The sequence below is a fragment of the Rhipicephalus sanguineus genome, chromosome 4 (assembly GCF_013339695.2).
Source record: "Rhipicephalus sanguineus isolate Rsan-2018 chromosome 4, BIME_Rsan_1.4, whole genome shotgun sequence".
Taxonomy (NCBI): Eukaryota; Metazoa; Arthropoda; class Arachnida; order Ixodida; family Ixodidae; genus Rhipicephalus; species Rhipicephalus sanguineus.
In genome coordinates, this window is record NC_051179.1 from 121547457 (window position 1) to 121574703 (window position 27247).

Consider the following 27247-nt stretch of genomic DNA (forward strand, 5'->3'; position numbering starts at 1 on the left):
ACAAAATGAAATAAAGAATGAAAAATTGGGGGACCCTTAAGCTTCGCCTTTAAGAGTTGAACGCGATAGCGAAATCCGGCCCCTAGTGCGCACTTCAACCACTAAGTGCATACTTATTAATGTGTATTGTTACACACACACACGCACACACGCGCGCGAATTTTACAGGCTTTCGATCTAAAGCAAGAGTCGCATGGCCTCCAAAATATACGCCGCGCGCCGACCCTCTCGGATGCCATGAAAAGTCGAGACATATTTCTCACAATGCCTCACAGATGGCAGCACATTATCTAGCGTTTGCTGCGTTTGCTTGATATGTTTTCCTCTAGATGGACATAGTTGTCCATTTTTAGAGCTGTTTGAAAGTTCGTGTGTGTATTTAGCGGCGATGGCTGCACTATCCCGGCGTTTTTCGACGTAGTTTGATGGCCTCGCGAATGCGCCTACCGTATGGGCTCGTTTTCGTCGTGACACCTGCCGAACAAAATGGGTCGAGACTCCTTTCACTACATGACATTTATGTAGTGTTTTTGTCCGAAGCAGCTGCAAGCAACGTCGTGGCTTTGTGGTAAGACACCTGCTTGCCACGCGAACGGCCCGGGTTCGATCCTCATTGGGACCGAAGATTTTATCGTTTATTTCATTTGCTACTTTCTCGATTTTTCGCTCACGGATGATTTTTCGCTCACAACCAACGGTGCCGACGCCGACAGCGGAATTTCTGCGACACGAGCTCTCTAACGCTACCGCGTTAAAAGATACAGGATAACAGCACAGACTACCACGTATAAATACAGATTTCAACTGTACATCTGATCGAAGAAGCCCCCCACACACGCCCCCCCCCCCCCACCCCAAAAAAAAGCACAGTGTTGTTTACGCTCAAGGACCCGCATGCAAGCCTGTCAATCACCAAATTTGTTTCGTATGACGCTGTGTGTCATTTCACTAATGGCAACGGAGGCACACTCGACATCTTGAAGCAAGTTGGCATGAAGCCTCTGCTCTACACTGTAAAAGCTTGCCTCGCAAATGATCTGCACTGCATCGCGAAAGCATCCCTTCACGGCCCTTATGCCGCAAAGAGAGCTAGAAAAAAATAGGTGAGGTGCCGCTCGAGCAAAGGTAGACAAGAGTAAGGTCCACGTTGGAACTACCTGCATATATGGAGGATTTTAGCATTCCTTATGACATTGAGTAAGCGCTGCACCTGTTTCAAATCTTTTTTGTTGACTTTCTCACAATCTTTGTTTTCGGTATTTTTCCGTACACGAAGGAGCACAGCTTCTCTGCTAATAAAGATTTTTTATTACAACTTGATGCACTTCATTATCACGTTAGTGGGAGTTCAATAAACCTCATTAAGTAAAATTGTAGCACAAGCTTTAATATGGCTGCATAGTATACAGAGGTGCCCCTATCTTAGTGCATAAATCTTGGTTATTTAATCACTGTTTTTATTGCGATAGCAATTATATGGACAGTCTCGGCTTGATTTTGCCGTCGCCGTCGCCGCCGTCATGCACCGTATATATATAAGTATGTATATATATCATCATCATCATCATCAGCCTGTCTACGCCCACTGCAGGGCAAAGGCCTCTCCTATGTTCCGCCAATCAACCCGGTCCTGTGCTTTCTGTTGCCACGTTATACCTACAAACTTCTTAATCTCATCTACCCACCTAATTTTCTGTCTCCCCCTCACGCGTTTGCCCTCTCTTGGAATCCAGTCAGTTACCCTTAATGACCACCGGTTATCCTGCCGACGTGCTACGTGGCCGGCCCATATTCATTTCTTCTTCTTAATTTCAACTATGATATCCTTAACCCCCGTTTGTTCCCTGACCCACTCTGCTCTCTTCCTGTCTCTTAAGGTTACACCTATCATTTTCCTTTCCATCGCTCGCTGCGTCGTCCTCAATTTAAGTTGAACCCTCTTTGTAAGTCTCCAGGTTTCTGCTCCGTAGGTAAGTACCGGTAAGATGCAGCTGTTATATACGTTCCTCTTGAGAGGTAGTGGTAGACTACCATTCATGATTTGATAATGCTTGCCGAATGAGCCCCATCCCATCCTTATTTCGCTCTCATGGTTCGGCTCCGCGGTTACTACCTGTCCTAAGTAGACGTACTCCTTTACAACTTCCAGCGTCTCGCCACCTATCGCGAAGCGCTGTTCTCTGCCAAGATTGTTGCACATTACTTTAGTTTTATGCATATTAATTTTCAGACCTACTCTTCTACTTTCCGTATCCAGTTCAGTAATCATGAGCTGTAATTCGTCTCCCGCGTTACTCATCAATGCAATGTCATCAGCGAATCGCAGGTTACTGAGATACTCTCCATTAACTCTTATCCCTAATTCTTCCCAATCTAGGGCCCTGAAAACCTCCTGTAAACACGCGGTGAATAGCATTGGAGAGATCGTGTCTCCCTGTCGTACGCCCTTCTTTATTAGGATTCTGTCGCTTTCTTTATGAAGGACTATAGTGGCTGTCATAGAGTTAATATACTGACTCTAGAGGAAAAGCTCCCCATAGGGCCCATGCATTGAAACCTATAATCGCATGGGTTCCGCCATGATGGAACAAAACGATCGTTACCAGCGTTGCCAGACCCTGAGACGCTCGCTATATTTGACTGTAGTAATCAGTTTTAATCTACCAACCTAAGCCAGCTACGCGCTGTTCAGAGAACATCAGCTGTGTTTTGATGCGTGAAGCCGTGTGTTAGTGTACGGTTGTCTGTGCAGGTGGTCCGGATGATAACAGTTAAATTTTCCACCTGTTTGTGCATGGTTTTTACTTAGGCACTCCCTACCAGAGTTTCTCCGTTCGCTGGCACAAAGGTCACTCGACAGATTCGCAGCTCGAAGCAAACTCCGTAGACCGTGGTCGCGCGCTGATTCGACTTGCAATGGCGAGACACCTGTATCCACGTTCTTTTTCAGCTCATTGCTGCCGTACTTCAGCGCAGAGAGCCGTAAAGCAGAAAAATGTCGATTGCAGCATGCAGCGGCGAATGTGAGTGAGATATCCCCCGAAAGCTTCAATCGAAACTAAAGTTACACGGCCCACGAAGCTTTATCGCCGTTAAAAAGCATTAAAAAAATCGGTTGCGACTAGTTCGTACATAACTTTCAGGGCTTGTCTCATCTCTTCTTTGCCGTCCGTCCTGGTTTGCACTGATGCACTGAAGTTTCCAGCTCGAAAGAAAAAACGGCTGTCACATGAAGTCGAGTGGTATGCGGCGACAGAAAACGCACACAACGGGACACTATGACAACTACGAGATACACGTTGCGAACGAAGTTTCAGGGGCTTTAGCACGACGCGCAAACCGGCGCAATCGGCCGCAAGCACACACTCGCGTACTCGCGAGTGTTGATATAGTGGTGCCATCTAGTTAACTAGCCTGCAAACGCTCCTTTCCGCGCGCAGTAAATTGCATAAATAGCCGTCGTATTCTTTCGCAGAACTATTCAAAATAAACACAAAACAATATCCGCAAGTTTTTAATTGTGCAGATGCTTCTTTAAGGATTGATATGTGATCGCAAGAATGACAACGTTCCAAGATGTCAGCGTTCTTGTGGTTATAGGTCTCGCGGCCCAGCTTTTCCTCTAGAGTCAGTATATTAACTCTATGGTGGCTGTGGATGCGCTGTAGATTTCTTCCATTATATTTATATAGGCTTCGTCGATGCCCTGATTCCGCAGTGCTTGCATGACTGCTGATGTCTCCACCGAATCAAATGCCTTCTCGTAATCTATGAAGGCTATGTATAGGGGTTGGTTGTATTCCGCGCATTTCTCTATCACCTGATTGATAGTATGAATATGGTCTATTGTTGAGAAGCCTGTACGAAATCCTGCCTGGTCCTTTGGTTGATTAAACTCTAATGTCGTATTAATTCTGTTAGCAATTACTTTTGTGAATAGCTTGTAGACAACGGACAGTAAGCTGATGGGCCTGTAATTTTTCAGGTCCTTGACGTCCCCTTTCTTATGGATCAAGATGATGTTGGCATTCTTCCAAGATTCTGGTATCCTCCCTGTCGAGAGACACTTCGTATACAGGGTGGCCAGTTTCTCTAACATAATCTCTCCACCGTCTTTCAACAGGTCTGATGTTACCTGATCTTCACCAGCGGCTTTGCCTCTTTGCATTCCCTTTAGGGCTTTCTTTACTTCTCCTGTTAATACTGGTGGGATGTCAGATTCCTCTGGGATATTACTGCTTCTTACGTTATCATCCTGACTGTCTCGGCTGCTGTACAGATCTCTGTAGAACTCTCTCTATATATATATGTATATATATATAAAAGCCCCAAAGAAAAATAATTCAGAAAAATGCTTCTGAAGCGCGGAATCGAACCAGGGACCTCATCCTCCGCAGCGAGTGGCGCTAGCCACTACGCCACGAAACGCAGATCCTCCACGCAGGTAACGGCGAGCGTTATATACACACCCTTTACCGCTGGACGGACTCAGAGACGGCTGCGCTTATAAGCATTTCTTCATTACCAGCGAGATGGCGTTAGGAGCGCGACAGGCGCATTTAAAAGCCGTCGGCGAGCTCGCTGGCTTCTTCTTATACTTGCGCAGGGAGAACCTTGCCCTTCCGCTGTCTGCTCGCGCGGTTTTCTTGTGCTGAGGGGAAAAGGGATGTTTCACGCTTTCACCGTGATGTCCGCGCTCATGTTACGGAGCGTACGAAAGCCACTCAAGCTCAAGGGACGCCGCTAAACGAACAAACAGAAGATGAGCGCGAACTATCAAGTGTCACAACTCGACACTCGAAGCACGCTAGTTTCCTTCGCTGCTTCGGCAGCCTTTGCAACAGGAGCGCAGTTCAAACTGATAGTATGCATTGGCGAGCCTCACTTCATATAGCATTAGTTTCTGGCTATCGCATTCATTGCTTCGGCCTTGCGGGGAAACTGACTTTTTTAGATATTCATCTGATCTCATTTGTTTTGGTTCATTGCACATGAGCAAAGCTTCTTTTATGCCCCTACAAAAATTAAGTTTTTGTATTGAGTGGAATGTGAGTTAGAAGCGTTCGCGTAAGACCCACTTTTAAGGAAAATTGTAATTATGAAAAATTTACAAAAAGTAGGACCTGCTTTATAATGCTCACACATGCCTCAAAAGTTGTGCAGTATAATGTCGACTAATAGTCTCTAGTGCTTATCGCTTTTAAAAATCTTTTCCCGACACTTGGCCTCACAGTTTTAAGAAAGTGATAAAGCTTAATTTACATTCCCACGTACATACCTTGTGCTGCACTTCTTACTTATTGCCACCTCGGATGCATGTAAGCTATTAAAAAATCGCGAAATAAGTATCTGTGATACTGTCTGTGTGTCGCATGTACGGTCCTGCTGTCGTCGCAGTCAGTAAGTTCTGAGCTTAAACTAGTGTCTTTCTTGGGCTGTCCCCTCCATGTCTCTCTTTCTACGCTAGTATCGATTTGCCCCTGCAATTCTAACGCGACAAGGAACAGCGCTTTTGTGCTGCTCGCTTAACGGCCGCAGACGCAATGTTTAAGCAAGAACTGGGTTGAACTAATATTGCGATGCTCTATAAGTGATAAGCCCCACAAACAGGCCCGTAGCCGGGGGGCGGGGGGGGGGGGGGCTAGGGGCTCGGGCTTCCCTGCCGAAAGTTTTGTAGAGAGGGGCTGTTTTACCGAAAATACATAATAAAAATCGTTTTTTTTCTCAAATACTCAAGCTTTTCAGCAAGTGCCCCCCCCCCCCCCCCCCCGAAAAAAATTCCTGGCTACGGGCCTGCCCGCAAACCAGCTCTGCCATTAGGGTAGAAACTGCTATGTCCTTACTCAGTACTTCTATTACTCCGTCGAACATAGCGCCGAACCGCTTAAAATCATATGGAAGCTTATGGAGAAATGTCTTTTTCACTCCACAGTCTCATTCGTCCCGACGGTGTTGAGTAAGCACACGCCTGACTTTTTTCTCCTTTGTTTCCCGCTGAGGGCACACAGCCCTACCGTGAGTTGGTCTTTTCTCGCGTATGGAATGCAGCATCATATTACGTTGTCCGAATGCAGGAACATCTGCAGGCGCTCGGGATGAGCGCCTGCAGTGTTCTCGCTGTTGCGTGCTGAAGCAACTCAGCAGACGCGCATAGAGGTTCTGCGATTGAGAATGTTGATCGCCTCTGCAGGCACAGTGTCTACATTTACGTGCCTCGTGTCTGTAGTGGCGTCGAAGGCGTCCGCCTTGTTGTGCTTTTCGCTAATCACGTGCTTCAGCTCTCGTTACAGGAGCCTGTCCCAAGCTCTACTGGCCGTCCGCGCTGGGGCTCAACATCTTTGGCTCGTGGCTGCTGGAGTGTTTCGAAATGCGCGATTAAAAGATGAAATGAATAAATCTGCTTGTCGTTTCTGCTCGGACTTGTTGTTCTTGTTACGAGCTCTTGTTCCTATCTATCTATCTATCTATCTATCTATCTATCTATCTATCTATCTATCTATCTATCTATCTATCTATCTATCTATCTATCTATCTATCTATCTATCTATCTATCTATCTATCTATCTATCTATCTATCTATCTATCTATCTATCTACCTATCTATCTATCTATCTATCTATCTATCTATCTATCTATCTATCTATCTATCTATCTATCTATCTATCTATCTATCTATCTATCTATCTATCTATCTATCTATCTATCTATCTATCTATCTATCTATCTATACGCTTACGTGTGGTCTTAAAGAATGTTCAGGGGCTAAGCAAGCAGAACGTTGTGTAAAGGACGTAAATGTTAAATGTTAGGCTGATTAGGCTTATTTACGTGTCCCAAATAAGGAAGTGTACTGTTCGTGGCCCCGAAATGTAATGTGCGAGGCAAACGACAACCCTTCTCGGAGGTAAGTTACGGACGCGGCAGGGTGGCATGATTCATAGTTTGCATTTCAGAACGATCGATTAATGTAAGGGGGATAGATAAAACGGAAAAAATTTTTGAATATAGCCATCTCGTCCAGATGTCCTGGTGCCCGTTGTTGAGGATGGACATTGACATCGTCAGTCAGGATTTTCAGGATGGTGGAACAAGGAAACTCGTTGGTTAGAGCTTAGTTGTCCTTGTTGCATTCCTGGGCGACCACAAGTGCATCGCAATTCTGGAAGTGGTTTTCCTATGTTTCTATAATACCCATATGAGAAGGAACAGGTGGTAGACTTCCGTGGCGCGATGATGACGTCAGCAATAGTTGTGTGGTTGTGTAGCTGTTTTGCGACTGCGATTGCCACGCGCGCTTCTTTTCCTACTTCCCTGTAACCGACCCCGTTACACGTGTAACCACAGCCTTGCGCGCGCCGCGCCGTAATACCGAACATCCCCTATTTTAGGTTGTTCTTATAAGCTTCAGCGATCAACGCGAACACTACAGCGTATTCTGGAACTTACGCGGCCACCAAATATGAGACTGGAATCTTCGATGCCACCTGTATAAATGCTGACGGGCATTACCGCTGATAAGATTACCGACAGCCGACAATTGTGCCCGAGGCTATCGTTCTACTAAGTGTGTCATTTCTTTTCTTTCTGGGCACAAGTTCGCCCAATAAAGTGTTTCATCCTTACTCGTTGGACTTCTCCTTGCTTCACCGTCCCAGCCATGTCACATTACCAACGTATGGGCAAGCCCACCTTGTTGGCCCTAAGATGCGAAAATATGAGAAAGCATACATGCAAAGGCAACATGATTGATAATGAAGATAGCAATAGCGATAAGTAACGAAAGTTAAAGGCATCTGTATTAGACGAATGTAATGTTCGCAATTAGATATATTTAGAAATGGGAACCCAAGACACTGGGTTTACAAGATGCTTTGAGCAGGCTGCTCTTGAGTTCGGGGATGTGTAAGAATGGTGTTGACGAGGTGTTATCATTGTTACTGAATTTTTTCAGCATTGACATTGTGACAAGCCATCAGGAGCGAGAATGCTCCAGAAATATGACGGAGACGACGAATGCAATAGCGCTCATGTTGTTGCTGTTCGGCCATCTTGGCAGCAGCAGCTGCTATTTGTATCTGCGTACATTTTGTAAATGCATTTCTTTCCTTTAAATACTCTCGACTCTGCGACATTTGGTGGTGGTGCAGGATAAAAAATTCACCCACGATTACGGTGCTGCCTAATGCGAATTCTGAGCGCAGCTGTTTACGCGTTTTCATTTTTCGATAAGTTGAGCAAATGCCTATGCGTCAAGGTGACGTGGCGCGGTGCGAGTGGGAGTATTCGCGATGCCCATAGACTGTCACGCCACCAAGCAGATGTCAGGAGGAGGGTTAGCAGACGACGAACTGGCAGCCGCTCCCTATTCGGCTGTGCTAGCCCGATTGTCAAAGTGTTGGTTGGAAAGAAACACTACGACTTTGAATGTTTCGTGAATCCGTGAACAAACTGGGCCATCCGTGACAAGATAAATTTTATTCTTTCTTGAGAGAAGCGAAGTTTTCGTGAATATATGTGGTGAAGCACCCTGGGCAAGTCGTGCTTCCAACGATGGCACACAGCGTACACATTTCAGCTCCGAGAAGTCTTCTGTGGCCACACAGGTTAGCGAAACGTTTGTCTGTCATTTTCTGTCGAAACACGCGCTATTTCAAGTGTTCATAATATCCGTTAGTGTTTTTGTAGTGTATGAAACCCCTAACGTTATACGCGCCGTGTCGCGTGAGCTCGCGATGTCCTCTTCTATAACCAAATATTATCAGGGCCTTCATAATAAATAGGTGATACACTAAACCAATACACCTTACATTTTACAAGAAAATAGCTGCATGAATCTTGCGAGCGACCATTCAGCCATTCGGAGCTAGGCTCGCTCCACGGCTATCGTGAACTACGATTAAGTACCGGCCGCGTTGCGGGCTCAACTTGTCCTCAGCTCACGCATTCCGACGGTGATTAAACGTGATTGATTTATTGATCGATTGATTGATTGACTGATTGATTGATGGAATATGTGTATATCTACGTTAGTGGACCCCTGCTGGCAAAATTTGATCGGCAGCACCGCTCTCAACGTCGTCCTTCACCCGTGCGTTGCTTTCATAGCCAGCGCTGCACTGCATGTTTGTTACTTCATTGATAGGTGGCAGAACATTGCAAGCAAAGTGTTCTGTGAGCCCAGAACGTGGAGAAGGTGAGGCAGCTCTCGAGGGAGGAAAATCTTTAGATTGGTTTTGACAGTGATGTTCAAAGAGACTGTGCACCTGGACGACGGGAATTTTTAAGTGGACATTGAAGGCTGTGGAAGCACCGACAGCGACAGCGTCGAAGATGCTGCAGCAGCGATAAACGGCCTGCAAGGCATTCGATCGCGCACGATCGCTGGACGTTCCCTCGATCTGGGGGTTGTGGCCAAAGTTTCTGTGGTTGCTGCTTAACTTTTATCTTGCTCAGTGCTCCTTTAGTGCTCTTGCCGATCAGTGAGTGCTTTTTGCGCTTGTAAGAACAGACATGCCGTTTTCCTCACCTGGACCAGGGGCTTTCCTCTGGTCCGCTTCTCTTCCGCCGCAGGAGATACCAGTGGCCCTGTTCTTGCGAAACGGCATCTCTTCTGTTCCTGTGGCCCTTGTCCCAACCCATGATGGTAACATAAGGATGAAGAATCCCAAAGTAATACAAGCGGAGCTGCGAGTCGCCACAGCACACTTTCAGACCATTTCGGAGGTCCGCCAGTTCGGCAGGGGAGGTATCCTCTGCTTTTCGTCTGACCAGCTTTGTGTTCAGGACCTACTGAAGTGTTCTATGTTCGCTTCCAATCCGGTGAGCGCATTCATCTCACCTCACTTACCATGTGTGAAAGGACTTGTGCGTGGTGTTGACGTCAACATGACTCCGTCGGAGGTATTAGAGATGTTTGCAGAGGCTGGTGCTATTTCAGTGTTTAGGTGTGGGCGAGTTATTGATAAGGCTAAAGTCCCTACCGAGTCGGTGATTGTAACTTTTGCTGGGTCGAATCGACCAACGGAAATTAAGGCGTGGCCTCTTATCTACCGCGTTGAAGCGCTTTCGCCTCGACCCCTGCAGTGCGTAAAATGCTGGCGCTATGGCCACACGCTGAAAGGGTGCAGATCTGCTCTCAGATGCCGAATGTGTGGTGAGCCTCACAGTGCAAGTGATTGCCAAAGCAAAGAAGAAAAATGTTGTCTCTGTGATGAAGCGCACAGTGCGGACAATCCCAACTGCTCTGCAAAGGCAAGAGAAATCCGCATTCTCGAAATTGTAGATCGTAGACGCTGCTCCCGGAAAGAGGCCTTAGCTGAAATTCAGAACAGGAGTCAGGGATATGCCGGTGTAGCAGCCCGTAATACATCAATGGAAGCGGCTTTTTCCCAATCCATAGCGGACGTGGTTGAAAGAGCAATAGAAAAGGCTATGGAGCGCCTTGCTGCACACATTTGTGAGTCTCTGTCACAAATTTTAGCCAACCAGATGGCTCGCACATTGGGAATGCCGGGGGATGATGGGATAACTTCACAAACCGCAGAGCTTCCACGATCCCTGAATGACACAGCACCTACAATCACGCCGTCGTATGCTGACCATGCAGGACCCTCTCTAGTTGGCAACCAGTGCCAAAATAATGATATTAATGATGAAACCCAGGAGCCTGACGACATGGACTTGGACCCTAAATCGCTAAAACGATCTAGATCCCCTCTATCGAAGAAAACAGGCTCTCCGAAACATTCAAAAAACAAAAAATACCTGAAGGACAAGGAAACCCTTTCTAAGGTAGATTTCTTAAAAGAATCCATTTTAGACAAGGCGGTCTCGGAATCAATTCTTTCGACAAAATAGGGTCACTCAAAATTCTCCACTGGAACTGTCGCTCCATTCACTCGTCAATAACAGATCTAATATATTTGTCTTCTAAATTCACACCAGATATAATTGCATTGCAGGAGACCTGGCTCTCCGTACATAATGTTTTTCATTTAAACAGTTACCGATCTTTTAGACTAGACCGTCCATCGAGAGGTGGAGGCTTAGCATTTTTTATCTCAAACAGAATTAGTATAAAGGCGAAAATCTCCTACAAGTATATGTCTCCTGAATGTGAAATGTTCGCAATAGACATTACATTACCAGGATGCCAACCTTTCTCGCTAGTTAATGCGTACTTTCCTGAGGGTGTCCAAGACACAAGACGGTTAGATATTGCAATCAGTTCGTGGTGCAAGGAAAAAATTTTAGTCGGGGATTTTAATTCCCATCATACGTGCTGGGGTTTTAAAACTGATCAGTGTGGCAAACGATTGTGGGAGTGGTCAACAGACAATAATCTTTCGTGCCTAAACGCGAGAACTCCCACGTTTATTCGCAATCGGTGCCGATCGGTCTTAGATCTAAGTTTCGTAAGTACGGCTATTTCTAGCTCGTCCTGGACAGCGCTGGACTGTGCCACAAACAGTGATCATTTTCCAATAACTTTCGAGATTTCTTGCCCAATAACCCCACCTTGTTCTCAAGTTCGAGTCTTTGTGAATTATAATAAGTTTAAAAATAACCTGAAATCAGCGTTATCATCTCTCTCTCAAGAGAGTAACGATTTCAAAGCGATGAAATTAAACGCGGTTATTAAACGAGCCTACAAACGAGCTGAATTTACTGTCGAATCTGCCAATAGATCACCGTATAGTCCTTGGTGGAATGCAGAATGCACACGAGATCACCGTCGACGCAAGGCAGCTTGGAAGCAGCTCATTCATAATCAATCCCCTAAAAATTGGTCTGATTATAAATTCATAGCAGCTAGTTTTAAACGCACCGTTGCCCAAGCAAAAGAGGACTACGATCGGAGACACTACGAGTTCCTCTCTAACCCTAAAAATAAAAAAGCACTGTTTAGATACATGAGAACAAGGAAAATACTGCCGTCTCCAGTGAATTCGGATTACGAACTCCTATCGACAGCGGAAATGACTACTGCTCTTGAGTTAATTGCTACAGGACTGGAGAATAGATTCACATCGACTATACCAAATAATTGGCAAAATAGTACAATCACGACAGATTTTGATAAAGTTACCATGTCCGAACTATCCCACGTGATTAAGCAGTTACCCTTTTCAGCTCCAGGCCACGATGGAGTTACAGTGCAAATGATCCAAATTTTATTCAAGTTATCTCCTAGTGAAATTCTTAATGTTATAAATTATTCTTTAAATTATGCCTGGATCCCTTATGATTGGAAACTAGCGAAGATAATTCCGATACCTAAGAAACAGGGATCAGGTTTCAACATAGAAAATATTAGACCAATATCATTGACTTCAAACATGGTCAAACTCATAGAGAGGGTCCTGCATGGCAGAATAACTATTTGGATGGAAAATAAGTCAATATTAAAACCTCAGCAAATTGGCTTTAGATCCGATTGTTCAATCTGGTGTGCACATGCAGACTTAGAGAGCCGTATACAACTTGCTCGAAAACGAAGACAATATGCCGCATTAGTGACACTCGACATTGCTAAAGCATACGACTGCGTTGAGCATTCCATTTTACTTAACAGACTACAGGTCTTAGATTTTCCACAATATATGACGGCGTGGGTAGGAGAATTTTTAAAATCACGGGAATTTTATTGTGTCAAGGATGGGTGCTCTTCATCTAAATACAAACAGAGTCGCGGAGTTCCCCAAGGAGCGGTTCTATCTCCACTACTATTTAATATACTAATGAGTTCAATTCCAACCTGTCAGAATATCTATGTCTATGTGTATGCAGACGATATAGCATTTTTTGCAGCCGACAGTGATATTTATGTTCTACAGCAAAAATTGCAAATCTACATGAACATGTTGGAAATATGGCTTCGGTCGATATCAGTGGCATTAAATATAAACAAGAGTGCTCTCCTGGTGTTTCCTATAGCAGGGTCGGTTTCACTCTCTATTGCATATAAACAGGAACCGATTCCGCAAGTAGACTCTCTAAAATATTTGGGTGTTTTATACAATGAAAAACTTAACTGGAGTCCACATATCGAGTACATTGCCGCTAAGGCGCAACGGGCTTTGGGCTTATTGCGCAGAATGAGCAATCGCAAATTTGGTGTACGTAGGGACACAATGATAATGGTATATAAGATGTATATGCGTCCAATATTAGAATTTGGATGTGTGTTGTTCTCGGGTGGACCAGCTTACAAAATTAAGCCGTTGATTATCTTGGAGCGGGAAGCTCTGCGCTTGTGTATGGGGCTCCCTAGGTTTGCAGCAGTTACTGTTATGTATCAGGAAGCGCGTCTGCCTTCATTGCTCTGTCGATTCCGTATTTTAACAGTACAGACATTTCTAAAATTTTATAGCTTGCCGGTAAGAAGAGCGGAATATGTTTTTATCAGTGACCCAGATTCCTTCTTTCTCGCTCATTGGCCACGATATCACACACCACAGATAATCTTCGTACAAAAGAAACTGGAAATTATAAACGTCAACATCAGAGAGATAATTGTAACCAATAGCTCAAATCAGGGTCTTATGATAGATTACGAAGAGATTTTTCCTCCAAAATCTAAATTTCAATCCCAAAAATTCTTAGAGAACATGTTAGAGGATTTTCTGATACATGCACAAACACGAAACGTAATAGCCACTGATGCTTCCGTGAACGAAGAACGGGCAGGCGTAGGAATTGTCTCCCAGTCGCTGGGCTGGTCATTCGCTGTGAGGTTACCCGATTTTACTCCGGTTTTCGAAGCTGAACTCATGGCCGTCATCATGGCACTGCGAAAACTCCCGACAGACGAGATCAGGGCGATAATAATAACTGATTCGCTCTCAGTATGCACAGCACTTACAGCTCCACATACCTCTCGTACCCTCAAGACATTTCGATCTTTAGTTCCGTCTCAGCTGAAGCACCTAAAACTAGTATGGGTCCCAGGTCACTGTGGCTTAAAATTAAATGAAATGGCTGATGCTTTAGCGCGCGCATCGCTAGATCTCCCAATAATCCAGGTTCTTCCAGTGGTAGAATATTTCACCGCAATCAGATACAGAAAATTGGCAATTCACACCGATAGGATGGAAACAATAACAATGTGGACGGAATACAAACATCTCAACTTCCCATGGAAGTCTCAGTGGAGCCAATCTAGACAATCTGAAGTTACGATCACCAGATTTCGATGCCGTGTCCCCCCATTAAATCTATACTTGCACAGAGCTGGTCTGACGATATCGCCCCTATGTCAATTCTGCGGAGAACTAGAAAATATTGCACATTTCTTTTTGTCATGCCGAAGATATTCAATTATTAGATCACGACTGCTCATTACTCCGCTGTTAAAAATAGGCTTAAACTTAACTGAAGAAATTATACTAAGCTTCGGAGCCTCAGGGTTGGGATACTGCCATAGGGATGCCTTCAATGCCGTGTGTAATTTCATGCAAACCACTAAACGTGTACCATTTTAATCTTCCTTCAAAAACGCTCTTTAATAAAATGCGGTTCAATATATCTAATCTCACCAAATTGCTCTGATCAGGTTAATACGGCTGTCTGAAATACGAGCGCAATAGCATAATTTTTGAAGTATTAATTTGATGTCTTATTTATTATTACCATTTCTACTCTTAATTTTTTTTTAACCATTTTACATTCTTCGAATAAGATTTTAAGCTTCAACTACATATTCTTGGCCCATCCCCCAGAGTGGGTACGTGTCATAGAACAGAAGGCAAAACAAACAAACAAACAATTCCTTTTAACGTGCTTTGCTGGTTAACCATCTGTACGGCAAGCTATTCACAATCGTAAGTCACTGACTGTACTTGATGTACAATAGTGTTGAGTTCAAAATAAAAGCATAATTTTTCTGATGCAACGTAGTGCAACTTTTGTGGCCGCATGCTGCCGAAAAGCTCGACGAGCGGAAACGAAACGGGCAATCGCATCCACAGGCCGCGCCGCTAACTTGCCAAATGAACTTGACCATTACCGTCCCAACGGCGTCGTTCAGAAATTCTTCGACGTTGCGAAAAGCTTGCGTGTGCATTCGTTTCGAGGTGCTCATCAAACCTGTAATATCCGAGAGAAGCGAACTGTGCACTCCGCGTTACTCACCAATAAGTAATGATGAAGGAGCAACATGTTTAGAAACCATCGTTACGCTAAACACGAGGTCCTGTGCAGCAACGATGGCGTTACTCGCTACCGGCAACTTCGAGAGGCAGGCACGGCACGTATACTTGGAGTGCCGTTCAGTTCATACGTTTTCTTTGCACACACAAAATTTTGTAAAGCATCGTTGATGCAAGGTAATGGAGCCGAAATATGACCTCTCACACCTCGGTAAATAATGAGGTCGCGAACATTTTTGGCCTGATGTCACCTTCAGTGCAGTTCATGACCTCATCCAGTGAAAGTGGCACGGCTCGTACGTCGGCACGTCCTATCTGTTCCTATGCTAACAAAAGCGGCAATGCCCTGCTTGTATACTGCCGTATCTGTACACACAACTGTAAATTGAAAGTGCGTCGCTCAGCCCCGCCAAACGCGAGGATGGCTCCGAGGGCCCGGACGAAACGCTACCGCCCGATGACGCGAAAGGCGTCGGTTGGAAAGCGTTTCGAATTTTTGCTTCTTTCGTTAACAGCCTTGTGCAGAACTGAGCGCCGTCTGTTTCGCAAGTGCCGGTGTGGCCGATGTCGCCCGATGCCGCGAAAGGCAAAACGCGGAAGAGTATCGTTTGATTACCATGACCATCCCCACCAAGGGTGCCTTGATCAGCGTTAAGAGGGCGCACACATCGAAGCACACTAATTCTCACCAGTTCCACAGCCCATCCAGCGTCGTGTCCGTTGTTTTGAAAATCAACCAGTTAGAAACGGAAATGATTTGTTTACGAGAAAGCATAACAAGGGGTTTTATCCTTTCTAGGGCTCAGTGATATGGCCTAGCTACCACCGTATTAATGTCACATGGTACTTGTCGCGTTGAGCCAATTAAAACGCATTTTTCGTCACTGCAACATGACGAAACGTCCCTTCCCATAACAAAAATAGCCGATGTGTGTTGCTGTAGTCCGAAATCAAGGTAGTTTCTCCTGTGAAATAAAATTTTAATGGCTTCGTTTTCCGCGATGCCACTTGCACAGCGATGTCGGCGCATTCCACACTACCGGAACAAGCATTCAAGACGACATTCTTAATTGCTGTCGCAGGGCCCCTCTAAAGGGATACCCAAAAAGTTTTGCCGTCAAGATTTTGTGCCAAACTGAAAGACTGGGTGTTAAAATCGGCAGATACAACCTTCCTTTCAGACAGAGACTAGCAGAAAATAACGAATTTGATGCGTTATCACAAACTGCCGTCGCCACGTCGGGATCTTGAGAAAGTGAAGTTTAACGTCACCGGAAAAGAGCGTGCCAACAATGCCAGCCGTCGCCCGCGTCTCTCAAACTGCTCAGTTCCCGCTACGGTTCCTAGAACCATTGCGAACGGCACCGGCAGCGAACAATGCTCCCGGGAGGGGTAGAGTCCCTCAAGAATGGTCTTAGTACCTTTGGGAAAGGGGGCGAAGTGGGATGTAAAGGAGAGGTGGAGAGAGTGAGGTAGCAGGACAGCAAAACGAGCACACTGCAATCGCCACACCGAAGTGGTGGCCGTCGTGTTCGGCGGTCGTGTACGGCTTGCGCGAGATCAGACATCGCACGCCGGACGACGTTCTCTGCTCATGCGGCGTTATGTCCGTCTTCGAGGCTAGGATCGAGCGGCAGTTGAGAGTTTGTTTGGTATTTTTTTGATAAATTTGGTACCGTTACTAGTTATATCGGTCTTTCTGAGTTCAAGCGGGGTCAGACCATCTAGATTTCATTTTCTTCTTTTGGTCAAGGGCACTCCCCTTGGCTAGCCTCTATACCGGCCAAGGATTGGCCGATTGATTCTGTTTTACGCAGTGGAGTGAGCAACGTTGCTGTGGCTCTGGTACCTACCAATGGGGGTACTATTCCGATGAAGAATGCAAAGGCGCTTCAAGTGGAGCTTCGAAAAGGCACTTCGCATTTCCAGGAGATAACCGAGGTCCGTCAGTTCGGTCGGGGAGGTACGAGTATTCTGTGCTGTTCTGCAGATCAGGAATGCGTTCGAGAGCTTCTCAATTGTTCCGAGTTTGCAATGCATCCGGTGAGCCCGTTTATTCCAGCACATCTTGCATATTCGGAGGGCATAGTCCGCGGTGTAGATACGAGCCTGACACCTGCAGAAATACTGGATTTCTTCTCGGTAGCCGGTGTAGTTTGTCTACAGGTGCACCCCAATGATTGACAACAGGAAATCACCTACCGAATTGGTGATAGTAACCTTTGCAGGAACAGTGAGGCCATCAGAAATTAAAGCATGGCCACTCATATATAGGGTAGAACCACTTTTCCCGAAAACCCCTACAGTGTTTGAAACGTTGGAGATATGGCCACAGCGTAAAAGCGTGCAGGTCAGTTGCTAGATGCCGTATCTGTGGAGAGAATCATGACAGCCGCGATTGCAACTCTGAAGAAGAGAAGTGCTGTTTATGTAATGGAGCACACTCTGCTGACTCGGCAGACGGTGTGGCAAGAGAGAAACAACATTTATTGAAAAAAAAAATCTGGTTCATTGCGGGTGGGGCCCTTCTTCCAAGGCTCCACTGGCTATAGCGGCTCGGCGGGCCTGACTTAGGGTGGCTAGTTGGCTTCCCAGAGTGCATTCAGCGAGTCGCGCCTGCCACGACCACGTGTGTATTGGGTGCATATGTCCTGTGTCAACTGTAGCCGGTCGCTCGAAAGAACGAGAACTTTGTGTTCTTGAAATTGTGGAACGCAGGCGTTGCTCACGTAGGGAAGCAGCAGCGGAACTTCAGGAAAGATCAAAAGGCTATGCAGGCGTAACAGCACGTCATACCGCTGCCATGGATTCATCTTTCGTAAAATCTATAGCAGAGGCCATAGAGAAGGCTACTGAAAAGGCAATGGAACGTCTTGCAAACAATATTTTTGAAACATTTGCACAAATGCTATCAAATGAATTGACTCAAATCCTTGGTGTAGCGTCTACGCGAGATCAGAATTTCAGGCTTTTGTGATTTCAAAGTGTACGGACATAGAAAAATCGACAGCACATCAGCGATCTGTCTCTACTCAAGCAGGACCTTCCAAAAACGCGGACTAAGCTGATCGGGAAACCCTCACAGATGATTCCAACGATATTGCAGATATGGACGCGGACTCTAAAAAGGCACTGAAGCGTACTACATCTCCCCCTGCAAAAATGTCTCCCCATAAGTCGAAATCAAAAAAGTACCTGTCAAAGAAAGATTTCTTTGAGAACCTCTCTAAAAAAGACAGTGAAAACGGATATTTTGGATCAAGCAGTTTCGGCTACTGTTCTAGGATCAAAATAGGCTCCCTAAACATTTTGCAGTGGAAGTCCCGATCGATTGTTTCGGCAGCCACAGCTTTATCATACATTTATTCGCAACTTTCCTCAGACCTAATTGCTCTCCAAGAAACCTGGCTTACAAACGGTCAAAAATTTTTTTGCGAAAAGATTATCGACTATTTCGATTGGATCGGCCTGGCAGAGGAGGTGGACTTGCCTTCTTGGTATCAACTAAGTTTAGTCACAGAACCAAGTTATCTTATCAGTGTATGGCTACTGATTGTGAAATTCTTGTATTAGACATAATATTACCAGACTGTTCTCCTTTTTCTTTTGTTAACGTATATTTTCCGGCAAGAGTGCAAGACACGAGATGCGTAGACGTCATGTTTGTTAGCTTTCTGCAGATGCAGAAAGGACATATTACTGACTGGGGACTTCACACCACCTGTATTGGGGTTTCGGAACAGATTTAAGTGGAAGACGCTTGTGGGAATGGGCTGTTGATATTCATCTATCTTGCTTGAATTCAGACATTGCTACGTTTGTAAGAAATCAGTCTAAATGGGCAAGAGACTTGAGATATTCGAGCTTCTCCTTAAGTATATGCTCCTGCAATACTTTAGACTGCGCTAGAAATAGTGATCATGTGCCTATTACCTTTGACATTAATTTTCCGAAGATATGTTTCGCCAAAAAGGTTGGCTCATTCTTTAATTATATAATATCACAAAAAGACTGAAAGGCTACTTTGATTCCCCGCAAAGACATGCAGGAAGATATTAGGGCTATGAGCCTGTGTGCAGTATTGAATAAATTAAACTCGGGCGCAGGAGGATCATTTAGTCTATGGTGGAATGCAGAATGTATGAGGGCCTCTAGAAAACGAAAAGCTGGGTGGAAACAGCTTCCAGTCAACGAATGCCCCGAAAATTGGTGTCATTATAAATTCTTAGCAGCAGCTTTCAAACACACTCTACGCAAAGCTAAAGATGACTACGATAATAACAAATTTCGTTGTCTTCCTCGGGCTAAGAATAAAAAATCGCTTTTTAGATTTTTATGTTCTGGAAAGATCATTCCACCTTCAGAAAATATGGATTTTTCTATTCTTTCACCCCGTGAACTCTCTGAATTATTAGAAAATATTGCGAAAGGAGTAGAAAACAGATTTACATCAACTATGCCAAAAGACATTGTGAACCCAATTGCAGCTGAGGACTTCGATGAGGTTAATGTAGCATAACTGGCGGATGTAATAAGGCATTTAGCTCCTGCAGCACCTGGACCAGATCGGGTGACCTCGGCAATGATAAAAGTAATATTCGAAATATATCCAAATGAAATCCTTATTATGGTCAATCGTTTTTTGGAAAATGCTTGGATACCTGCAGATTGGAAGCTTTTCAAAATAATTCCGATACTTGAAAAACAGGGAATTGGATTTGCTTTGACAATATAAGGCCAATATCACTCACGTCTAACCTTGTTAAACTCATGGAAAGAGTTTTGAATGTTCGGGTAAATAAATATATAGATGATCACTCATTACTAAACCCCAGTAAAATTGGCTTTAGATCTGGATGCTCAATATGCTGTGCGCATGTTGATTTAGAGAGTCGCATACAGCTGGCTCGGCGTCGGCGAGAATACTGTGCGTTAGTTACTGTGGATTTAGCTAAAGCGTACGATAAGGTTGAGCATTCGATACTAATTAAACAGAAGAAAAATTACCGATTTCCAAACTACATAACAGCGTGGGTTTCAGAGTTTCTAAGCGAAAGTGAGTATTATTGTTTTAAAGAAGGTTGCTCATCTAATAAATATATGGAGAAACGTGGCGCAGCAGAGGGGGCCGTGTTGTCGCCCGCCTTGTTTAATATATTCTTAAGCTCCATTCCTACACATCCGGATATTCAGTTGTACGTGCATGCAGATAATACTGCTTTCTTCGCGTCAAATAATGATGTGCACTCACTATATCGGTCGTTACAAAATTATCTAAAGATGCTAGAATTATGGCTTCGAAATATTCATATGACGTTGAACGTCAAGAAAAGCGCGCTTCTTGCGTTTTCATTTAAGGGACCTGTCAAGATCTCGCTGATATATAGTCAAGAGCTCATTCCACAGGTAGATTCCTTTAAACATTTGGGCATCATATATAATGAAGCATAATATTGGAGAAGTCATATTAAAGAAGTCTACTCTAAGGCAACACGCGCAATGCAGTGGGGTGGCTGCGGAAGCTTGGTAACCATCGGACGGGATTGATAAGAGATACTCTGCTTATGATTCATAAACTGTATTTGCGGCCTATCTTGGAATTCGGGTGTTTTATTTTCTGGCAGGCGCACCTTACAAAATGAGACCCTTGGTACTATTGGAAAGGGAAGCTACGCGTTTGTACCTTGGACTTCAAAAGTTTCTTGCTGACAATGTGTTGTACATGGAAGCGCGACTACCGTCTTTGTTAGATAAGTTCAAAATACTTACTGTTCAAACATTCTTAAAGATATACGATTCGCCTCAGAGACGATCATTTTACGTTTTCATTAGAGAACCGAGTTTATTTATTCTTTGAAAAAAATTCGGCAGATCCCGCGTCGGTGTTATGCGAAGCATGCGGCGGTAAGGTGACAATGGCGTAATTATTTTACTGAGCGAAACGTTACGAAATGACGCTAAAGATTTGTATAAATTTTATACGCACACATATATGTTGAAGAGCCGCATATGTGTTATATAACCAGTTGTTTACGGTTGGGTAACGCTGCCAACGGCAGCGTGGGTATTACTAGCATCAGAAGCGGTAAGCTGATATGTAGTGCTTATACTTGTCCCTTATGATGGAGACGCACGTTTCACGAACCCGTGTGCGTGTGTGGAAGAGGTTCTTGACAGCTCTTGAAGGTCAACGTCACCGTGATCAGTGAGCACCAGCAACTGGTCATGACTTGTTATCGGATTCTCTTCGTGATAGCGGTGACGAGGGGTCCCTGTGTAGTGAAGTATGAGGTATAGTACAGCTGTTGAAAATTGTGAATGCCACGGTCAGTTCGTCGACAAATTGTCTGTCGATATAGGCAGTCGAGGCTGGTAGGCCTGGATAGTGCTACGTAGACCTACATCAGTGAATGGCGCTTGTCGTATTCGTACACTACCTGGGCGTATGTGGCCTACGTAGCCTAGTCTACAAAGCGGCTGACAATCAATCTGGCATCATGCTCGGTCAGCATGAGGCCATCACCCAGCCTTGTAAGAAATGAAAAGACACTGCATCGTTCTGGCGGACTAAGTGCACTTTACGGTGCGATGATGTGAATATTAAACGTAACTTATGTTAATGTATTCCTCCGGGGTCGAGCAATGCTTCAATATAGCTAGCTGAATCATCGGAATACAAATGCAATGTTTATTAGACTGCTGTAAAAGCGGAGCCAACACTGGAACCACCGGCGTTAATCTGATATGACGCCTGTATCATAGGAGTACACATTGTAGGAGTATCATGTAGTGTTTATTGCTTTCTTGCAAAATTAGATGGCCAGCACCACAACCACAATTGACGTTGCACCACCATTACGCCTGCATAGACTGTTTTTCCACACCAGTTTTAGACCTGGCATGGCTGTGTGGTAAAATACCTGATTGCCATGCAGAATGCTTGGGTTCGATTCCTGGTGGGATCCCAATTTTCATTCTTTCCATTCGTCGGGTCAACACTGCCGATGTCGGTTTTTCTTAACGCTCTTGCATATAAGTTACCAATGACTGTTCTCGCCGTTCCTGAGTAGATATAAACTGTCAATCACCTGTGGCGCATACCCGTACACCACGGCCAGTGGTAAACGGGTGTGTGCCACATGTGTCTAGAGGAAAGGGTTTCACGACGTACGTGGCAGGATTTTCACGTTATTCATGTCATGACCCGACAGTCATATTCGTCAAATCCTCTTACCCTCCCATGCCAATTTTGGTCTACACCAAGCTAAGGGGGCGATCATGAGAACACCCAGACGTAGGCGGCTAGATAGATAGATACGTAGGTAGAAACGCTCAAAGTGCCAAAGGTCCGCTAAGAAGTAATTCGCATTCAAAACAATGGTCGCCACTACACAACCCACAGATTATATGTATACAAGCGCTGCTAGAACCACTGACTGTAAAAATTAAACATATTGGCTCAACAGGAATTCTTAATTCCACACTTCACATACAATTTGACGATATTTTCCCTTCTAATGCTAAACAAATGCCATTTCGGTATCTAAATATTAAGTTAGAAGATTATCTAGCTCACCTGAAAATAAGCAATATAATGCGACTGATGCATCAGTATCAAAAGAAATGGCTGGGGTTGGCATCTTCTCTCCTTCCCTTGACTGGTCTTTTTCGGTTCGACTTCCAGATTATACTCCCATATTCATTGCAGAATTATTGGCAATTGTTTTAGCACTACGCAAACTTCCCTGAAATGATTCAACATCAGTGATAATTACAGATTCTCTCTCAGTATGTACTGCACTTTCTGCGGCAACAAATTTAACACTCATTAGTTTATTTAGACACCTAATACCGACAAACTTACAAAAAGTTCAGTTGCTATGCGTACCAGGCCACCGCGGATTATATTTGAACGAAATGGCTGACTCATTGGCCACAATATCCCTGAGTGGACCCTCATCCCAATTTTAACAGAAACGGCCTACGCGACAGCATTAAGATTCAGAAATGCTTGTTTGCAAAGCGAAATAGGCAAATTCTCAGTGGATGAATTTGAATACTTCGCACATCTAAGATATTGCTGGAATAAACAGTGGTGTTTATCTCGCCAGTTAGAAGTTTCTTACCTCAGATTAAGATGTAGAATCCCGTAATTGAATTATTACCTACATAAAGCTGGACTCAAGGTGTCCTACTTATGCATGTTTTGCAATGAAATCGAAACAATAGAGCATTTATTTTTATTTTGTCGCCGCTATTCTAATCACAGAAAAAGATACCTTGTAGCTCCATTTCAGAAGTTAGGATTAGTAATAAAAGTTCCAGTAATTTTATCATCTGGCAGCACTTCGTTATCTTATAGCCACAGGAATGTCTGCTCTGCTGTGTTCGGTTGCAGAAACGAAACAAAAAGATTACCGTGTTAGTCACTTTTTGTCTGTTCATAATATTGTTTTGAAATTTGTCATTATTTATCTTAGAAAGCCCAAATGACAGTATGACCGCTTGCTCGTTAAAGGGACACTAAAAGCAAATAACCACCTATGTCCGAGTGAAGGCTTAATGTATGACAACGTCTAAAACGGCAATATTATCAACAGCAGTGCCCTACTTACCGAGAAAGTAAGCTAAATGTATCACACGGTGAGTACCACCAGCGGCACATTTTGGAAATGATCCCGATGACGTGAGAGAGTGCGACTACAATTAATCACTCGTAATCAAACTAGCTGCAGTACAAAAAGGAACATTCCGTGCATCAAGAGACGTAATAAAATGCAGCTTGTTCGTTTCTGTTTGATTTATGGAAAAAAGAACCTCTGTGGCGTTGCCGTGGGGAACGGTGCGCGCGGTTCAAAGGTTCCGTTTTCGCCCAACTGCGCTTCGCCCGGCGCTCCGCTTCGCTCACGCGGTCGCGTCTCAGGGGTAGTTTCGGTATCGCGTACTGCCGCGTGTGTTTTGCGCGCTCGTGAAAGTCGTTCTGACAGAAAGTTCGACAAAATGCCGCATGCACGCGATGTTGCTGGATGCCCGAATGATGCACGCCGCCAGTGCACGCCGCCGCGCAGTAAAGGCGGGCAACGTTGGGCACGGCAACAGTGACGGGGAAAGAACACGGCGAGGAAAAAAAGTGGGACACATGAATCCCGCTGCTTCACAAAGGTTTAAGACAGTTCACGATTGGAAGCGAGCCATAAGAATGTGCCCAGGAATATGTATACAAGGGTTAATTGGTAACCTGAACCTAGCTTACGAAAATCAAATTCGTTTAGGAATAAAGACTGGCTGGATACTCCGAAACTAACAATCAGCAATCTGCCGCTGTCCTTAAAGCGAAAAGTATACAGACACTGCCAATTTCTAGTTCTAACGTGCAGGGCTGAAACAAGGAAGATAACAAAGAAACAAAAGAAGAAGCTAGGCTCACGCAACGCGACGTGATGGGCGTAATATTCAGAGATCGGAAGGGGCCCGACTGGATCAAGGGAAGACACAGAAGCGGCGTATATTCCAGATCACATCCAGAAATTGAACGTGGGTCGGTCATGAGATACATAGGGTCAATTAGAGCAAAGCATTGGTTGCCAAGGCATGCGAATCGCAATCGAGGACTGCAGCGGGTTAGATGGAGTGACGAAATTGAGAAGTCCGCAGGGATAATAACATGGAGTCAGCCCGCACAAGCCGAGATAAACTGGAAGTCGTTCGGGGAAGCCTTCGCATTGCAAGGAATCTAAATAAGCTGAAAATTACGATAAAAATGGTTTTCTGAGCGTTAGCGTCATCAATGTGTGCACGCTACTTTTTAAATATGAGTAATTAGGAAAGGTACAGCAGCAAAAAATAAAATAAAAAAAACGCCATGCCTGCGCGAAAAGCGCAGCACAGTCACAACGTAAGCTTGAAGAGCAGCATTGTTAGAGCCCGTTATAAACTTTCTTTTGGCTACTAATACAACTACACTAGCAACGTACCCACTACGCCACAAATCATAATTTTTGCGAAGTTGGAAGCACCCACCACGACATTATTCGTCATTCTGCGGAGAAGCGAGGTACCGTCTTTAAAGCATTATGTGCAGTTTCTTGATGCGACGGCTGATGGCGATGAAGAATTATGACTGAGCCTTTTGTAATGGATTGGGAGCTTTAAATGACCCATTAGTTACGTAATTCGCATTGTGTGACGCCCGGTCGTTATTTCATTCTCCCACCACGCTTTATAGTATACACTAACGTGAGAAAGAGATAGAGAGAGGGAATTAACTTTATTGAGACCCTGAGGAAATGGATAATGGGAGCCTTATTGGCTTCCTTGGCAACCAATAGAAGTGCACTTGGGAGGAACCCACTACGCTATAAATCATCATAATTTTTGTGAACTAGGGAAGCAGCCGCTATGCAATTTTTCGTCATTCTGCGGAGAACCGTGGTACCTGCTAAACACCTGTAAAGCATTAAGTTGCACTTTGTTGATGCTGTGGCTGATGACGATCAAGAATTATGGCAGAGCCCTTTGTAATAGGTTGCAAGCATTCAACAACCCACTCGTTGGCCAATTCCCATTGTGTGACGCCTGGTTACAGAATTCGCGTTGTGTGACGCTTGGTTGTTATTTTACTCTTCGACCACGCTACATTACGTATGTTAATGTGGTTCCTTCCCGACATGAGGACTGTATAGGGTCTTTTTGCAAAGCAGTTACAAGCACCGGCATGGCTCTGAGGTAGGATATTGGGCTCCCACGCAGACGGCCCCGGTTCGAACCTCGTTCCATTCGGAAAATGTTTTTATTTCGTTTTTTTTTCTAATTTCGAGCGATAGCGGTTACGGACAACGGCGGCGGCAGCGGACAACTACAGCGCCAAAAACGGCCCTCGTTGTGATCTCATAACAGCTTTCGCTGTAAAATCACACACGTCTTGCCAGTGGGTATGAGCCAAAGATTTCGAAGGCCATCACCATCATCGAAATCGTTCGGTGTGCTTGTGAACACGTCGTTGTGGCTCTATCCTCTCCGGCCTGATAGTCGGCTTCATTTCGCACGTAGGAAACGGCTGACTATAGAGTGAATGCGATCACCGCCTCTTTCGTTCAAATCTCCGTGCACACTCGGCTGAAGCATGGTAATGTGGCAGATTTTCTGATTCAATATTTGATCAAACTTAAGCCTTATATGACATATTCGCTGTAAAGACCACATAATGGAAGAACAGGATAGACAATGTATCAATAATAATAACTGCTGAGGTTTCACGTGCCAAAAATACCGTATGATTATGAATGAAGGAAGGGAATTTTGAGGGCTTCTTTCTTTGTGTGACACAACCTTAATGAAAACCAGCAAATAATGAAGCGAAGGAAGGTATAGGGGACGTTGATTATACTGCTTTAAGTGTATTGTAGTAACCCTGATATATATGTGAAGAAAGTGAAGTAGACGAAAAGATAACTTGCCGCGGGCCGGGTCCGAACCTGCCACCTCCAATTACTTCCTTACCAATTGATCAACGGCGGTGGTCGTCCCCTCGTCCATTTTAAAGGGCATCTGTATGCATGCAAACCTGGTTTGAGTGCTGTTTAGCAAACCATGTTCAATATTTAGTTCAACAAAAGTTGCAGCCTGTACATTTTCAGAACTTTATGTACAGCTCAATGGCTTCACGAGTAGTATTGCTGTTCACAGTTTCGTAATTAGCTGGTCTTTTTTATATACATATATAGGCAACGATAACCATGGAGTCGGAAGAAAACATTCTTTGGAAGGGCCGTCGTTCCCAGTATAACACTGAGCAGGGGCAAGAGCGCAACTGGATCAACGTATCGGTCGTCACCTTGCTGCTTGTGGGGCTAGGACTGATGTGCAGTGCGATTGGGTTCGAAGTCCTTCTCTCCAGCAAGCCACTAGGTGAAACCACCACGGTGAGCACAAAAGACTAATCAATATATTTTGAGCGGCGCGAGTAACGAGTGACGCTCTTTGCTGTCTTCCAGACACTCCTGACATGCGCCGGTGTCATTTAATTGTCCGAAAACCCTGATAAAAATATTGTGCAGTTGCACTCAACGTGAAAGCTGTAGGAAGGGCGAAGCAGGAAT

The 27247-nt window shown here is 44.7% G+C and overlaps 1 protein-coding gene across 1 annotated transcript in view; it reads left to right on the top strand.

Annotated features, from left to right (window-relative positions):
- LOC119388969 (uncharacterized) overlaps nt 1-6379 on the top strand; it is a 39003-nt gene extending 32624 nt beyond the window's left edge. Inside the window, exon 5 of the mRNA XM_037656294.2 lies at nt 6291-6379. Within this exon, the coding sequence (XP_037512222.1) occupies nt 6291-6379 (89 nt within the window). The remainder of the gene's footprint in view (nt 1-6290) is intronic.
- Nucleotides 6380-27247: the final 20868 nt, after the last annotated feature.